The sequence below is a fragment of the Crotalus tigris genome, unplaced genomic scaffold, assembly GCF_016545835.1.
Source record: "Crotalus tigris isolate CLP2741 ecotype Arizona unplaced genomic scaffold, ASM1654583v1 scf7180000024279.507856, whole genome shotgun sequence".
Taxonomy (NCBI): domain Eukaryota; kingdom Metazoa; phylum Chordata; class Lepidosauria; order Squamata; family Viperidae; genus Crotalus; species Crotalus tigris.
Window position 1 is genome coordinate 218878 of NW_024100451.1, and position 16238 is coordinate 235115.

A 16238-nucleotide genomic window follows, 5' to 3' on the forward strand; every position below is an offset into this window, starting at 1 on the left:
CACTAGATCCTGATTTATTTAAACTGAATGCACCTTGCAAGGACATGTTGACATTCTGACAAGTGGGTTCAGTCTAGTAAAATACACTGAATTCAGTAGAGAATATACAGTGTGGGAAAGGTTAAACCAATTTTCTTTCCACCCTTGACTGCAAGCTTTAGCTGATAATATTTACAATACCCATAAAAAATACTCACATGATGTCTGAAGCTGGGAAGCAGCTGCTAAAGATGGGGCTATCTTGTTTTGTCCCAGGAAATACTATATATGCATATAGTAATACTTTAGCACCCTAGTTCTCACAGTCAGTGTGCTGCATATCATGAACTGAGAAACTGTGGACAGACTGCATCCCTGGGACAATTATTGCTCTCTGACTTAAATATATTCTGCTAATATTACAAAGCAGCTAACTAAGCATTTGCCACAGGAACTGAAAGTAGTTGGACTTCCTAAAAGACAAGTATTAACCAATTGTGAACTGCACTGTGGCCTCTAAGCACCCTTTGTGCAGTTCTTAGCAGCTTCAAATTTATATTGATGGATTTCCATGAATAAAATAGAATAGAGCTGGAAGGGACCTTGGAGGTCTTCTAGTCCAGCCCCCTGCTCAAGCAGGAGAACCTATACTATCTCAGACAAGTGACTGTCTAGACTCTTCTTAAAAATCTCCAATGATGGAGCGCCCATGATTTCTGGAGACAAGCTGTTCCACTGGTTAATTGTCCTCACTGTCAGGAAGTTTAGAAAATATCCGATATGGTTTCCTACTATTTTTAAATGAAAAATAAGATGTGTAAATAATTGGATGGATTTCCTATACCTTAGCAGCTTCTTTTAAACAATAATTATAAATGCAAAAAATAGCTGTAAAATCAAAGCTCCTCCAATTTATATAATATTGTGACTTCATTGTCCTACCTTCTATGAACCTGAGTGGCTGACAAAAAAAGAATTGCCTACCCATGTCATAATATACAGTCATTGTCCTGTTGCTCCATCAAGCTGTCAGTTTCTTTTACATACTAGGAATCCGTGCTTCAATCTAATTGCATAGTTTTGCGATATACTGTGAATGTTTTTCATTGCTATTCCATAAGATGCCATGAGTCTTTGTTGGGATCAAAATCACATACAGTTTTTATTCCAATGTCCATAGACTCATGGCATCTTATGGAATAGCAATGCAAACATCTTGGTGTGGGTGTTTACGGTTTAATCATCAGGGAACAGATTTCAGATATATTTTGCCTCCCTCAGCATAGCAAGTTCCTATCCTTTTGCTTTTTGAACAGAAGAGTGAAAGTTCACTCTTCGTCAAGACCAGCCACATCCATTCCAAGCCCCTATGGCAGTGGTGGCGAACCTATGGCACGCGTGCCAGAGGCGGCACTCAGAGCCCTCTTTGTGGGCATGCGTGCCATGCCCCGGAGATGGCGAGGGACTGGTCCCCGCCATCCTGGCCCCCGCCCACCCAGTCTGCCATGACCAGCGTGGCCACACCCACCCGGCATCCGGTGATAAATAAGTGGGTTTTGGGTTGCAGTTTGGGCACTGGATCTCTAAAAGGTTCGCCATGACTGCCCTATGGAGTTCTAAGCTAGGCAAAAATCCTTGGGAAAAGAAGTAGCAAAGATGCCAAGCGGCACCTTTAATAGTATTCAAGGTGGAGGAAATACTACGTGTAGAAGATCGATTCTGGTGTTGCCTGCTTCTTTTCTCAGCAGATCCTGAGAGATCAGCTTGAGGCTAGCTTTACATTCTTGTTCTAGATTGCCACTGAGCTTGCCTAGAGCAAGTACTTCATGAATTCAAGGGAGATACATAGGCATGTGTTTGCATTTATTGAAAATATAAGCCACCCAGAATCGCCTTGCGAGATGGGCAGCAAACAAATTTAACACATAAATATATTTTGAAGTATTTTATCATATTTGTCCCATCTTAGAATCTACCGTATTGAAATAAGTAGCAATAAATGCTTTAATAAAAGTATAAATGACTTAAATGTTATGTTACATTATAATATTAGATGTAATTTTTGAAAATCCATTTATCATATTTCACAAGTGTTTCAAGCCTGGGCTCATCCTTTAAGTAAACTTTCAGGTTTTATGCTTTGGAATAATGTTGTATGACACTGACTTTATACTTTCCCATGAAGTGCATAAGTTTTTCAGGTTCTTCCAGATGCTATTGTGTTGCCTTGGGGTGTTGGAAAGATTATTTTTTTATGCTTTTGTCCAATTTTAAAAAAAAGGAACAACATGAGACATTCTAATTGGCCAGTGCTGTTTCCTAACACTTTTTGGGAAAACTATTTCATGGAGTAGCCATCTAGATTTAATAGAGTATGCTGGGAAGCTTGAATATTTTCTATGCAACTTTTCTAAACCAACAAGATATTTTTGAGTCATTACATATGACTCTATGTGTTGTTCTCTTCCATTCCTTTTCTTTCCACCTCATAATTTTCCTGGCCTCTCTCACATGTGATACCTGCTCATTAACAATTGTAATTGCAAAAATTAATCTTCTCTGACAGAAGAGTAAGAAAAATAATGCTAAGACTTAGTGTTATAAATGTTCTCTGATCTATCCAGCAATAATCCTTGCATCTGAAAGCAACTGACTGAAAAGATAACTTAGTTACTTGACAGATCTTATTAAAGCCTATCTCTTTTCTGTTTTCAGTCAGGCCAGTTCAGTGAAGACATGATTCCTACAGTGGGCTTTAACATGCGGAAAGTTACCAAGGGTAATGTCACAATAAAGGTACGTATCCTGCTTGCTAAGGTAATTATATTTTGCTAATGAGAAAAGCATGGGAAGAGTGATGAGACTGTCTTAATATAATTATTCACTAAGTTGCGTTGAATAAGATTAACGTAGTTCCCTGATTTGCTGTGTTCAAATATAGAAGGAAAACATAACATGTAACACTTTACTAAAATCTCAGGGGAAAATATGTGTGTAGCCCTGTCTGTGAGCAACAAACTCATGTAATAACCTATAAATATGACTGCTCAAAATAAATCTTTTGAGGGAAGTCTTTCAGGCTTCAGAACTATTGCACCCACCATCTTATACTGCTGGGTTTCAAGTTCACAAGTTGTGTCCTAGGCCTGGACAGTGTAAGTGTAAAACCAGACTACCGAATGAGATTGTCTCTACGAGCTTTTGCGAGCTTCTTATTCCACCACTGGTGGGAGAGGAAACTAATTAAAGGTATCTAGAGCAATGGCTGCAAAAGATTGCAGATGAATTTGACTAAGCACACTGGCCTACAAAGTAGTAATAACAGTGGCAAAACATTTGCACTTCTTTGCTGTTATTGTAGCCATAAATTTCTGCCCACTAGACCTATTTGAGATGACCCTGTTCCTTTTGAGAAATACAGGAGTGACAAGGTGGCCAGAGACCCTGTGATATTTTGTATGGGACTCTTTTGAGGGTAGAGGCAAGGCTGATGAAATCTGTACATTCTGTAGTATCCAGTCCATGATGAATAGAAGCTGTGCTGTTCTGCATACGGTACATAGGGACAAATTACCTTGTCTGCATTGTTTGGATTCTTCAGAACTTTCTAGGTTCTTTAACCAGCATCTTATATTGCAGGAGTATTAAAAGAGGTGTTTGGTTGCTCTTCCTGGCAAACAAACATCCTGAGCTATAGTGTTCAATAAGTTGCAAAATCTTCAGATATAATTCTTTTTATTTTTCCCTCTTAAAAAGATTTGGGATATAGGAGGACAGCCACGATTCCGAAGTATGTGGGAACGCTACTGCAGAGGAGTTAATGCTATTGTGTAAGGTTTTTTTCCTCTTTATTTTGGTTACTTTAAATGTTTTATTTTTCTGTTGTGTTTTGTTGCGTGTTATACTCATCTGCTTAGAAGGAAGTCTGGACTACAAAACCATGGACTTCTCTAAACTAAGGCTTGAAAGCCTATAGGTCTCACCTAACCCCCTCCTTGGTTAGGCCTCCATGTCCTATTTCAGAAATTTAGTAACAAAATCTCACAAGATGATGGTATTTATTTATTTATTTATGTCACAAAAGAAGAAGCAAAATAGATACTTAAAGGCTATGCTAAGCTTAAAGCATCTAATTTACTTAAAATTCTCCCTTCCAAAAGCACAAAATAAAAAATTATTGACCCTTTTCTGGTGGTGTAATTCGTAATCTGCCTCTCCCTTCCGAGAAGCTGACTTTATATAGGTAGTCCTTAAGTTATGACCAGCGACTGTTTAAAATTATGATGGAGCTGAATAAAGGGAGCTTATGACCAGTCCATGAAGCTTCAGCCATTTCAGTGTCCCTGCCATCACATGATTGAGAGCTGGGTGCTCAAGCTCTTGGCTGGCTATTACGACATTGCAGCAACTCATGGTCACATGACCATTTGTGACCTTCCCTGCTAGCTTCCAATAAGCAAAGTCAATGGGGAAGCCAGCAAGAAAGGTTGCAAGCCACTCCTGCCACTTTTTCTCAAACCCACTACAGAGTATTAGACCCACTACACCTGGACCAGGGGTAGGCAACCTTGGCTCTTTTATGACTCGTGGACTTCAACTCCCAGAATTCCTGAGCCAGCAGGGCTCAGCTTGGAAACCTCTCCCTTTCCCCTCAGCATGGCTGGCTCAGGAATTCTGGGAGTTAAAGTCCACGAGTCATAAAAGAGCCAAGGTTGCCTACCCCTGACCTGGACCCACTTGTGTAGAGCTTCAGCACCCCCTCTCCTGCCTGGCTGATTGCCATACTGCATACTTATCTACTATCCCAATGCTTGCCTTTGGGTTTTGCTGGCCCATTCCACACTCCTCAGCATCCTCCAACCATCACTGGCTTGCCCGTTCTCCTTACCTGGGACTCTTCCTGCCTCTTCCCACTTAACTACACACGCAGTCCTGGGATTATGACAGCTAAACTGTGTGTTCATGTGACAACCACTTTACACTTCACTTAATGACAGTTGTCATTGACAGTGGTCCCAAATGCCGGAACAGTGATTCCAAATACGGTGAACTTGATTTAATGACAGTTAATGACAGAGGTCCCAAATGCCATCATAACCCAAGAAGTACCAGTATGTCTCCCTCCCAGCAAAAAGGGCGCTTAGCTCCTGTTGGAAATGCTAAATGCTTCTATCTCAGAAGAATGAAACAAGGCTTGAGATTAAATTTAAGATTGAGCTTGCAAAAATCCAGATGACCATTAAATGGTGGCAAAGAGATTCAGAATCATTTTCTGCCATCTAGTGGTCATCAAATTTTTGCAGCTCAGACCTAGTAACACTAACTTGCAGCACTTGGTAATCTCAAATTATACTTTGCAAATGTGAGACCTTCAAGGTTTTCTAAAAGAATGAGCTTAAGGGCATGATGGTGAAGTTAAACATGATGAATACAGGATTCTAATTTCATGTTGTCTTATAAAAAACATGCATAACAGTTTAGAAATATAGAAAATAAACTAAATTGCAATATAGTTTATTTTCTATATTTCTAAACTACTGTGTTCCCTAATGACTCAAGGTTTATAGCATAATGACATGACAAAGGATTCCAAACAAGTTAAAATAGAATATTACAAAACTGAAGTTATTATTAAGTAATGAAAACTTACAAATGTATCTTGCGATTGGGAAGTGAAGAATGTTAGCCTAAGATTTGTTGCAGCTGTTTCTTGTATTATTCTATTAGTAATATTCTGACTGTAAATACTTCAGTTAACATGGCTCTGTAATTTACATAAGTTTACATTATAGTTGGATGATGTCAGTTTAAATGAAAATGTTTTTAATGGTTGCAAATATAAATGAAAACTTGGAATTCACTATTATGGAATATTTAACATGGCTTAGAAGCCATATTGGAACTCTGTGGTGACACAGAATACAGATAGTCCTTGACTTCTGACTGTAATTCAGCCCAGAAGTATGGTTATAAGTTGTTATGGTTGTTAAGTAGGTCAACACATGACTGAATCTAATTTTATGATAGTTTTTGTCATGGTTGTTAAGTGAATCCATTTCACCCAATGGGTGTTTTTTGTCTAAAACAAGCAAAAAATATCAAAAATCACTGTCATATGACTGTTGACCATAATGTTCAGCTGGTTCCCAAATGCCAAAAAGCAATTACATGACCACAGAGGGGCATGTCTGTTGTAACTTCAAAACTGTGTTGTAATTAGCTTTTGGGGAGGTAATAATAATAATAATAATAATAATAATAATAATAATAATAGTAGTAGTAGTAGTAGTAGTAGTAGTAGTAGTAGTAGTAGTAGTAAAGTTGGAAGGGACCTTGGAGGTTATCGAGTCCAACCCCCTGCTCAGGCAGGAAACCCTGTCATAATTTCAGATGAAAATCATTAAGTGACCAGTTATAAGTGGAGTACTTCCTATAGAATTAAAATGTTGAAACTCTGTTACAAAAACAGGTATCATCGTATTTTAAGTACAGCATAGGGAAATATTTAGGGAATACCGATCCCAAAGATGATCAATTGTACAATTTTCAAATTTGACTTGTTTTCTTACTTCACCTCAGCTACTATGAAGAAGAATTCTGAAAAGTTGCAACATATTTTAATATAATTTTAGCCATGCTGTGCTACGACTTTGATGAGTGTGGTGGGGTCACTAAATAGGTTTTTAGTCACTAAATGAGATTGGCTCGCAATTTACTGATACCTTTTGTAATATTTAGTTGAAATCCCTAGTTCAGGGGTCCTCTACTCCCAGTCTGTGTACTGGCACCAGTCACCCCTAACAGCATCTGCGGGATGCTGCCTGCATCCCGCACGTGAGGCTTTACTTGTGGCCACGCAAACAAGTGAAGCCTCATCTGTGGGATGCAGGCAGCATGCAAAACCACACCAACTTCAGTCCATGGAAAAGCCTTTCTCCACAGAACTGGTCCGTGGTGCCCAAAACGTTAGGGGCTTCTGCCCTAATTATTTTGGGAGGGGAATGTTGGTAATACTGCTGGACCGGTGTATCTTGCATTGCACAAATTGGTTCAAACTAATTCTTTTTAATAGCTATATGGTAGATGCTGCGGATCGTGAAAAAATAGAAGCTTCTAGAAATGAGTTGCACAATCTTCTAGACAAACCACAGCTACAAGGAATTCCTGTGAGTAGTGGACATGTTAGTCCTGCCTGAAAATTTTTGAAGAAATTGATAAGAAAATGGGTTTGAAATTATTTGTTTAGAAAATAATTACATTGTCTGTGGACACTTTTTCTTGAAGTTTGATATACTGCTAGCTAAATACATCTTTGTCAGGTAAATCTTTCTCTGATTCTTACGTTTATTTTTTTAGGTTTTGTTAAGATAATGTGAGTTGAAATAGATCTACCAAAACAGCAGTCTCCAACCTTTCCGGCTCAGCAGAGGCGGGGGGAGGGGGGAGAGAGGGGATGGTTTCACACATGAACATGCACATGTGTGCACTCATCACTTCTGAGGCCCGGTTCTGAATGGGTTGCAGCCCAGTACCTGGGTGTGAACCGGGGGTTGGGGACCCCTGTTCTAAAAGCTTCCATAGCAATAGACCATAGAAATATACTGAAATTGTAGACCAATGTACAAGTTGCTAAAGGGATGAGTGATTTAAAATATCTTGAGGCACTGGGTAAATTATTAAACAAGACGGGAATATCTTGTTTCACAAGACAAAGTAAAGAGCTTTGGACTATCAGTGCAAAAAAAGACTGAGCTGAAATGATTATCCATTGGCCAATTATTTCGACTTGTACTATTCAATTTCTCATCTACTGTTATCAAATTTTCCTTTTGAAATGGTTTTCCCTGCAGCTTCTGAGTGCTTCTGTTAAGGTCTATGGGTTATCTGGCTAATTGGCTATTCCTATGAGGGAATAAATGCTGCTATTTTAGTTCCTTAATATTTCCTCTATGTGTCACAAAAGATTGATTCTTGTTGAAATGAAATTTAACTGCTTCCTTCCTCAAAAAAATAAATGCTAAAAATCAGTACATATTTTCTCTTTTCAGGTTCTAGTACTTGGAAACAAAAGAGATCTTGCTAATGCACTGGATGAGAAGCAGCTTATTGAAAAAATGTGAGTAAGCAAGCATATTTTACGGTTTTTTTTAAAAAATAAGTTTTAGACTACTGTGTCCAACTTTGGCAGTTTTAAGATTTGTGGACTTCAACTCCCAGAATTCCATGCTGGCTGGCGAATTCTGGAAGTTGACATGCACAAGCCTTAAAAGTTAATTAATTTTGTGTTAGCCCCGTTCATGTGGCACAGTAGACCATGCAGTTGTTTTTTATAGACTTTTTCCTTGATTCAGAAGTCACCTGGCCAATTGATTCAGTAGGCCACCTCTCTGGCTTAATCACAAAGTGGAATCATCTCTTCATTTGGGTTAGATGCTAAATCAAACTGCAGGGGGGCTTAGAATGGGTAGAAAGCACTCTTAGTAATCTGGGATTCTTTCTTGGAGGGTTGTATTTTGAGGGCCTAAGAAGCATGAAACTTGCAGAATAATACTTTTTTTTTGCAATATGGGTAGTAGGAAGAAATGAGATCACGTGATAATTTGCTATTTTTTTCAGCCATACAAGGGCCTTTGGAATATTGTCTATCAGTGGTAAATATGGGTATGTCCTGTATACATCACAGAATTGTTTTAAATAAAGAACAGTCTATTTGCTGGTCTATAAAATGATCTGTATCTGAGCTTTATAACGATGGATTATTTTAGTTATATTGATATACAAATATGCCTGCTGTCATAGGAGAAAGTTTCCAATAAATTGCCTTTAATTAATTAATATTTTAACGTGAATCACATTTATGTCAGGTTTAATAGGATGTTGCTGTTAAATTTTCACCAAATTATGAGTTGCTTCTCTTCCAGGAACCTGGCTGCTATTCAAGACAGAGAAATCTGCTGCTACTCCATTTCTTGCAAAGAAAAGGACAATATAGGTAATAACAAAATCAATAATGTTAACTTTGGAGTACACAGTGTGTTTCCCCTGGCTACCACAGTTAAAAAAGGGCAATGGCAAATTGAAACAAGTTTAAAGGAAGGCTACTAAAGTACCATTCTGAAAACCCAAGTCTTTGAGGAACAGTTAAAGCAGAGACTCCCAGCCTTTTCTATACCTGTACCCCTAGAATGCTTCTGATATATTCTTGCACCCCTTACAAAAGTTCAAAATAACGGCAATGAATTATACATATAATTTTGAAAATCCAAGTTTTCGCACCCCCTGGAATATTGTCTCGTACCCCCCAGAGGATGCGAGCACCCCTGGTTGGGAACCCCTGAGTTAAAGGATCTGGGTATGTTTAGTATACAGAAAGATGATTCAGAGGAGATAGGATAGCTGTGTTCATATATCTGAAAGGTTTTCACAAGATGAGGGAATGAATTTATTCTGTGTTGCCAAGCAACTAGTAGAATTAAAGAAAGGTTTAGGCTAGACATCAAGCTGTTAGCCAGTGGAACAGGCTGCTACATGAAGTTATGAGTTTTTCTTTGTAAAGTATCTTCGAACAAGGCTGGATTGTCATCTGTGAAAGAGGCTGCATAAATGGCCACCCCTCTTATAATAAAATCTGGGCAGTTCCCAAACAAAAATTTTAAAAAACACATAATCCTATTAAAATACGTTAAAATAAAAAAAGCTGGTGCTATTTTAGAATTTTAAATCAGTGTCATCTGAGTGGCAAATACTTTTTGTATAAAATGAGACTGATGTGAAAATCACCATTTTGCGAGCATTATAAAAACTGAGGTTTGTTATTTATGACACCTAAATTTGTATTCTAGAACAGAAAGCATATTTCAAAATATGTCTTTGAAGAGGTCTTAAAAATAAATATATATTTTTAAAGATCCTTTTAGAATTTATGAAAAGAACTCCCTTGTATTTCCAAAGTTTCTAAGGTTATGATTCAAGAAATTTATACTACTACAAAAGGAATGTATTAAAATCTGTTCAACATCCTTTCAAGTCCAGTTAAATGCAAGGCAAGATCCATATGCGCTAAAGAGCTATTTAAATTTATATACAGTATTTTTTCTTTTACAAGAATCTGATTTTCTTGCATACATATCTTTTAATGAGATGTCTAACAGTTGATAGCAAGTGTTGCTTTGTGAAAAAAACTATTGACTGTGACAATGGATCTTGTTAAATCAAAGAATCAATTAAATATTTAGATATGCTTTTCATAGAATAACACCTACTGACTAAAGAATTTGAATTAGCACTTGTTGCCTACATTGAAATTCATTTTTAATTTTTAAAAAACCCCAACTAATGCAGTAGGAACAAATGTCGAATGAACTAAAATTACCAAAGCCTCTTCAAATAACTGCCACAGACTTTTAACAAGCTTCAGAAATATTTTCATTATTGATTCAGCCACACAGAAGATACTTCTGCTTGTTATCTTACAGTGGATGTTTCTGGAATCTGAAAAAAAAAAATGGATTGATGTGCACTCCAGTCTAAATGTTGATTTTTAAGGATGATTAGGTACAGCAATTATTTTGAAAACCAATTGCCTTTTTTTTTCTTTTTCTTAGATATCACACTTCAGTGGCTTATTCAGCACTCAAAATCTCGAAGAAGCTGAAAATGTTCACCTAGCTGCTCATTTGGCCATATTCTCAATTGTCTACTCCCTCTGTGATGAATTGTTATCCAGGATAGTCCTCCTGTGTCCAAGGAATTGCCTTTTTTCACAGTTCATGCCTCCATATGCACTGCTGAATGACTTATAATCCTACTTCTGTCAACGAGTTGGCTAGAGTTGTCATAAGTCGTGCAAATGTTTTTTATTCATTTCATCTAGACAGTGGCAGTGGGTACCTCTTCTTCAGATTCCCCCCCCCCCGGTCTTCCTGATCCAGATTTTTATATTAGATTTTCTGCACAATTATTTCATTCTTGTATGTAGCTGCTCATTGGAAATGCTGGCACATGGCAGCACAGGGATTTGGTCAACTCTTATTATAAAGCTTTTCCAACACTGTTTAAATGGGATACTGTACTAATTTTTCCTCCCAGATGCATGTGATGTATATTGTAAAAAGGTTTCAAAGGAAAGTGCGAAGCACTACAATTAAATCACTAAATTATCATAAATTCTCAAATTGTATTTCTCCCAATGAATAAAAAATTCAGGTTGTCAGCTTTTTTTTTTTTTTGTATTGTGCAGGGCATTGCTAATTTCTTTATATTTGCTAAAGTTGTTTTAAGTGGAGCAAGGAATAAAATATTTCAAAATCAGCCTCAAAAAATTGAATGTAAAAGCAGGTATAATGTAATGTTGAATTAGATGAACAGTCACATCTTTCTTCTAGAAATGCTTTACACAGACTACAGCTGTATGACATTCTGGATGTCATATTAATTTCCAGCACAAAAATATGTGTCACTGTCTAGCTTATTCTTCTATTAATGGAGTAGTTGTGCACAGTTGCACTTGGTGCTAAATACCTAGGCTATTGTGACAACACTAGGTTTGCCTGCTTCTCACTTTGTAATCATGTATAAAGTTCATAGGCTATGAAACATTAAATTGTGTCTTGAAGTACAATATAATTTATGAAGTGATTCTCTATCTCAATTAGCTTCTGCAGCGTACTGGTTATTTGAACTGGGAAAATTAACATTACTTTCATATCTTTACATTCTTGGTAGTGTCAATATCTAAACTGGTTTGTCAAAGCTGAACTTGTTGATGCAGTAACGTTGAGGTAGGCTACAGTATGCAAATACATGGTAGAGGTGTTTCTGTTGCTCCTCACTGTAATATTACCGTAAATGCCGGCGTACAAGGCGACCCGGCGTATAAGACGACCCCCGTCTTTATAGCCGGGCCGCATTCCTAGAACGTCGTCTTGTACACTGGAAACTACCAGTATTTCCGGCGTATAAGACGACTCGGCATATAAGACGACCCCCGTCTTTGGCGCCGATTTCAGCGCTCGCAGAAGTTGCCTTATACGCCGGCATTTACGGTATTTTACGGAACACCTATATGTATTTAAATGCTGTTTAGAACCCTTGTTTAATATATGTTTGATGCATCCATAGGTACCTTCTGAATGTGCTTGTTCAAGTACAAACTGTTTCTCAAAAATGAACATTTTATATTGGATCAAGTACTGTTCTTAGCTATAGTATGTTTTCTTTTGTTGCCTGCATGCATAACAAAACTTCTCTCGCCTTATGTAGATATTCTGTTATTTTCAAGGATTCTTTGCCAAAAGGCATAAATGGTACCTTTACAGTAATACATGAAATGTTTGTATAAGCTATTGTAGCTGTCATAGATCATCTGGAGCAAGTAAAATGAGAAGCTACAGTGGCAGCAAATCTAGATTCCTTTAAAATGTGCTTAAAGCATTACAAGTGTAATGTATAAATACTGTACTATTTTTTGCCGTAATGATTGAACTGAGCTTACAAACATAAAGATATGCCCCTGCACAATCAATTTTGAGTTATAACTGCCATGGCCTTATTGTTCCTATACAAATTCCTGCACTGTTGCAATACAGAAGTACTGCCCCCATTTACAAATTGAGCTTGCATTTTTAACCTCTATATGCTTCAATAAAATCCTATATTGTTGGTGCTGTGGAAAAGGTTCACTGACTCCCTATTATATATGTGGCTCACCATGGACTGCTGTACTTGACAAAAGCAATTCTGCTTGTGCCTAAAAAAATAAGGAAATTGAATTAGAACCTTTCCTGCAGAAACTAAATTATTGTTTACGTAACTGCCCTTTTGCTAAATTCAACATATTTGGGATTTTAGTGTATATCACACAGCTTTCAGTGTTTTGAAGTCCCCAAATCACTATCAACTTTTTAATCTTGCATTAATCTTGGCATGTGAACAACTTACACATTTATGAAATTCTGTAAATATGTGAATTTTTTTATTTAGGTGGAATGCATTTTGTTTGTTTACTGCTATTTAGCTTTATCCAATAAACTTTAAGTTTTCAGGGTTATGTTGATATTTATATAACTTGACTCCTCAAGAACTGTTGTTTAGTTGAAATATGTAAGAGTACAGATCTACTCGTTATTTCACTCAAACTTACTACAAGTAGCTGATTGCCTGAGTTAGAGACCATATTCTCTCTCCATTGTGTATTCTAAAATTAAAACACATGAACCAGTTTTGGTGTAATGGTTAAAGATCCTGAGTTCTACTTCTGCCTTAGATATGAAATCAGCTAGGTGCCTTTGGGCCAGTCACTCTCTCAGCCTTAGGAAGAAGGCATGGGCAAGTGACTCTTAAAATCTTATCAAGAAAACTGCAGGAGTCAAGACTGGCATGAAGGCCAACAGAAAAAAAAAAATAACAGTTATCTATCTTATTTAATAGAAACATGTTTTCTGTACATTTTCTTTTTTGCAAAAACATTGCTTACCCACTAAGTGCTTAAAACTAAGGTAGAAAAATGGAAGGCTTTAGAATAGTTTTAAACCTATTGTATATTAGTTCAACTCTCTCAAAAGAGCAAAATCACCAGAAAAGGAAGTAAAAAGACTTCCAGCATAGACCTTTGGCATGTTTCCTTCAAATTAATATATTGGTCCTGAGATAAGTATTTTACCAAACTTGGCTTAGAACTTCTGCCAGTTTAACCATTCTAGCATAATGTGATGAATCCCCCCCCCATCATAAAATGATTGTGTGTGTGTAACAGAATTGATTTATTATATTCTAATTGAAATGGAATAGATAAGTGATAGTATTAGCTGACTTTCACTTAAACAAAAGACCTGCTCCTCTTACAGCAACTTTTTCCTGCAGGGGCCAACCCAGTATCTTTGGGCAGAGACATACATACCTCTGTGCTGTCATTGTTCCCCTACTGTTGGTGAATGCAGTTCCAGTACTCTTGCTATAACATTGAATCTTTAAGATTAATAGCCCTTAAGAGATGTCTTCCGTGAATTTATTTAATCCCTCCTCCAGCCATCCAAGTTAGTAGCCACCATATCTTGTAATGAATTCCACATGTTTTGTTCCAGAATGCCTTCCAATCAGCTTCATTGGATAGTTACTAGCTGCCATGGGTTGAGATAACAGGAAACACTCTGTCCACTTTATCTATGCTACAAATGACTTATCCACTTCATTGTGTCTCTTTCCCCACTCCTGTTTTGGTTTGCACACATTTTGCTGTTACCCTTTTAGATGTAGAGCCTAGAACAGGGGTCTCCAAACTTGGCAGCTTTAAGACTTGGGAGCTGAAGTCCACAAGTGTGTTGGAAAGTTGAAGTCCACAAGTTTTAAAGCTGCCAAATTTGAAGATCCCTGGCCTAGAACTATACATACTGTATCCAACCCCCTGCTTGAGCAGGAGACCTGATATTCTTTAGAATCTGCCCAGAGTCACCTTGTAGAAAATATAAATAAAATAAAAAAGGAGCAATCTTTATTCCCAGTTCATAACCACTTTTATACAAATAAATATTATTTATTGTTTTATCATAAAAAATAAAATACAAAAAAAGAAAAAAATGAAATAAAAGCATACATTCACCCCTTCTTGTTAGCAGGTTTAGAACAATCTTAATGAGCACAATCTCATACCTAATGACACCGAATATGAAGGCTTTCCATCATACCAACCATCTTTGTACAGTAATTTGCTACTAATATAATCTGGCATATTGTCTCCAAAATCAACACATCCTTTTCCAACCAACTTGCAAGAATTGTCAGTAGTTCTAATACTGAAGGTTTACTTTCTTCCCCTATAAGGGTTTCATAGCCATTATTGCTTATGATATTTTGTTTAACGTGTGTGATTTTTTTTTGCTTTATCATTGCCTTTTTTTTAAAAAAGCAATAGCGTGATCAAGGGAAATTTAAAAAGAACATAACTGTAGCTCATAATCCACAAGAGGTCTCATGTGCTATTAAATATAAATGTTTAACTGAAATAACGTGACTTTCTTAATTCAAAAATTATTCCTCTTAAAAAGGAATGCTGCTGAATTTCATAGCAGAACAAAAGCTAAATGCAAATTGTCTAAGTACTCTCAACATTAAAAAAAAATCCTTCCAAAAAAGAACCTCAGGAAATAGGTGAGTTATATTATTCTTGTAAATTACAAGCAGGTTCTGGTTATTTTCTGAAGCTAAATGCATATATGTCCTTCAACAGTAAATAAACTGCAGAACTTCAGAGCAATTTCATAACCTATAATATTTCGTGTATATACAAGATCTGATTAACTGATGAAAAATAGATATTTCTCACAGCATTGTACCTGTGCATGTTGTGAGTACTCAAGATAACAGAACTGCTTCATTTAATTACTTATCTCCCTTCCCCCCAAGTCCTGCTATGCTGCCTCATTATTGTGCATGGTGTATTAGGTGGGTACTCCTGTGAGGGATAAACAGAGACTACTGGTCCCCAAGACATGAAGGCCATCTCCGTTAAAAGAAGGGGGCACCCTATATTAGGCATTATGTAGTATAGCAGTGCTTTTTTTTGAAAAAAAAAAGGTACCGGAACTCACACACGTCATACAACCTGCCATGCTTACCCTACAAGGTTCCATCCAAAAAAGGTGCCGGAACCCCGTTCTGGGCGTTCTATGACAAAAAAAGCCCTGAGTATAGGAAGGTGTTTTGGTAAATCATGGATATATTTATCAAGGTAAAGTGATTATATAGACAGCCATTAAAAGATAAGATGCTAAATTCAAATGACCTTTGTAAAAGCACAGAAGATGGAAACAGATATGGAAAAACATGGAAAGTCTTCCAAAAGATCTGTAACCTCAGAAGGTTGCAAACTCAGATAGGTTTTCTAAAAGATAGCAATGGTCAGATGGAACCGATTGCAAAAAGATCAAAGATGGATGGAAGGAGTATACTGAAATTCTGTAAGGTACAGATGCCAATATCTAGGATACCTTAGAACAGTGGTTCTTAACCTTTTCTTCACCACAGACCCTTTTGTGACCACCAAGACTTAACTCAATATTTAAATCATAACATTTCTTTAAGCTTCTATGGACCCCCTGTGACATTGTCCCCCCTAGGATTCTGCCTTAGAAGATATTACCTCTTTACAAGTTCTACTGTTAGAAAATGAATTTATGCCACTTATTACAAAGTCAGAAGGCTACAGGAACTAATGCAATACCTGCAGAAATATGTCAAGCAACAGAAGATCAATAAAAGTTCTA

The 16238-nt window shown here is 37.0% G+C and overlaps 1 protein-coding gene across 1 annotated transcript in view; it reads left to right on the forward strand.

Annotated features, from left to right (window-relative positions):
- ARL8B (ADP ribosylation factor like GTPase 8B) overlaps positions 1-13027 on the forward strand; it is a 32804-nt gene extending 19777 nt beyond the window's left edge. The window contains exons 2-7 of the mRNA XM_039323563.1: positions 2695-2775; positions 3736-3809; positions 7052-7145; positions 8028-8095; positions 8901-8971; positions 10584-13027. Coding sequence (XP_039179497.1) covers positions 2695-2775; positions 3736-3809; positions 7052-7145; positions 8028-8095; positions 8901-8971; positions 10584-10633 — 438 coding nt within the window. The 3' untranslated portion in view covers positions 10634-13027. The remainder of the gene's footprint in view (positions 1-2694; positions 2776-3735; positions 3810-7051; positions 7146-8027; positions 8096-8900; positions 8972-10583) is intronic.
- Positions 13028-16238: the final 3211 nt, after the last annotated feature.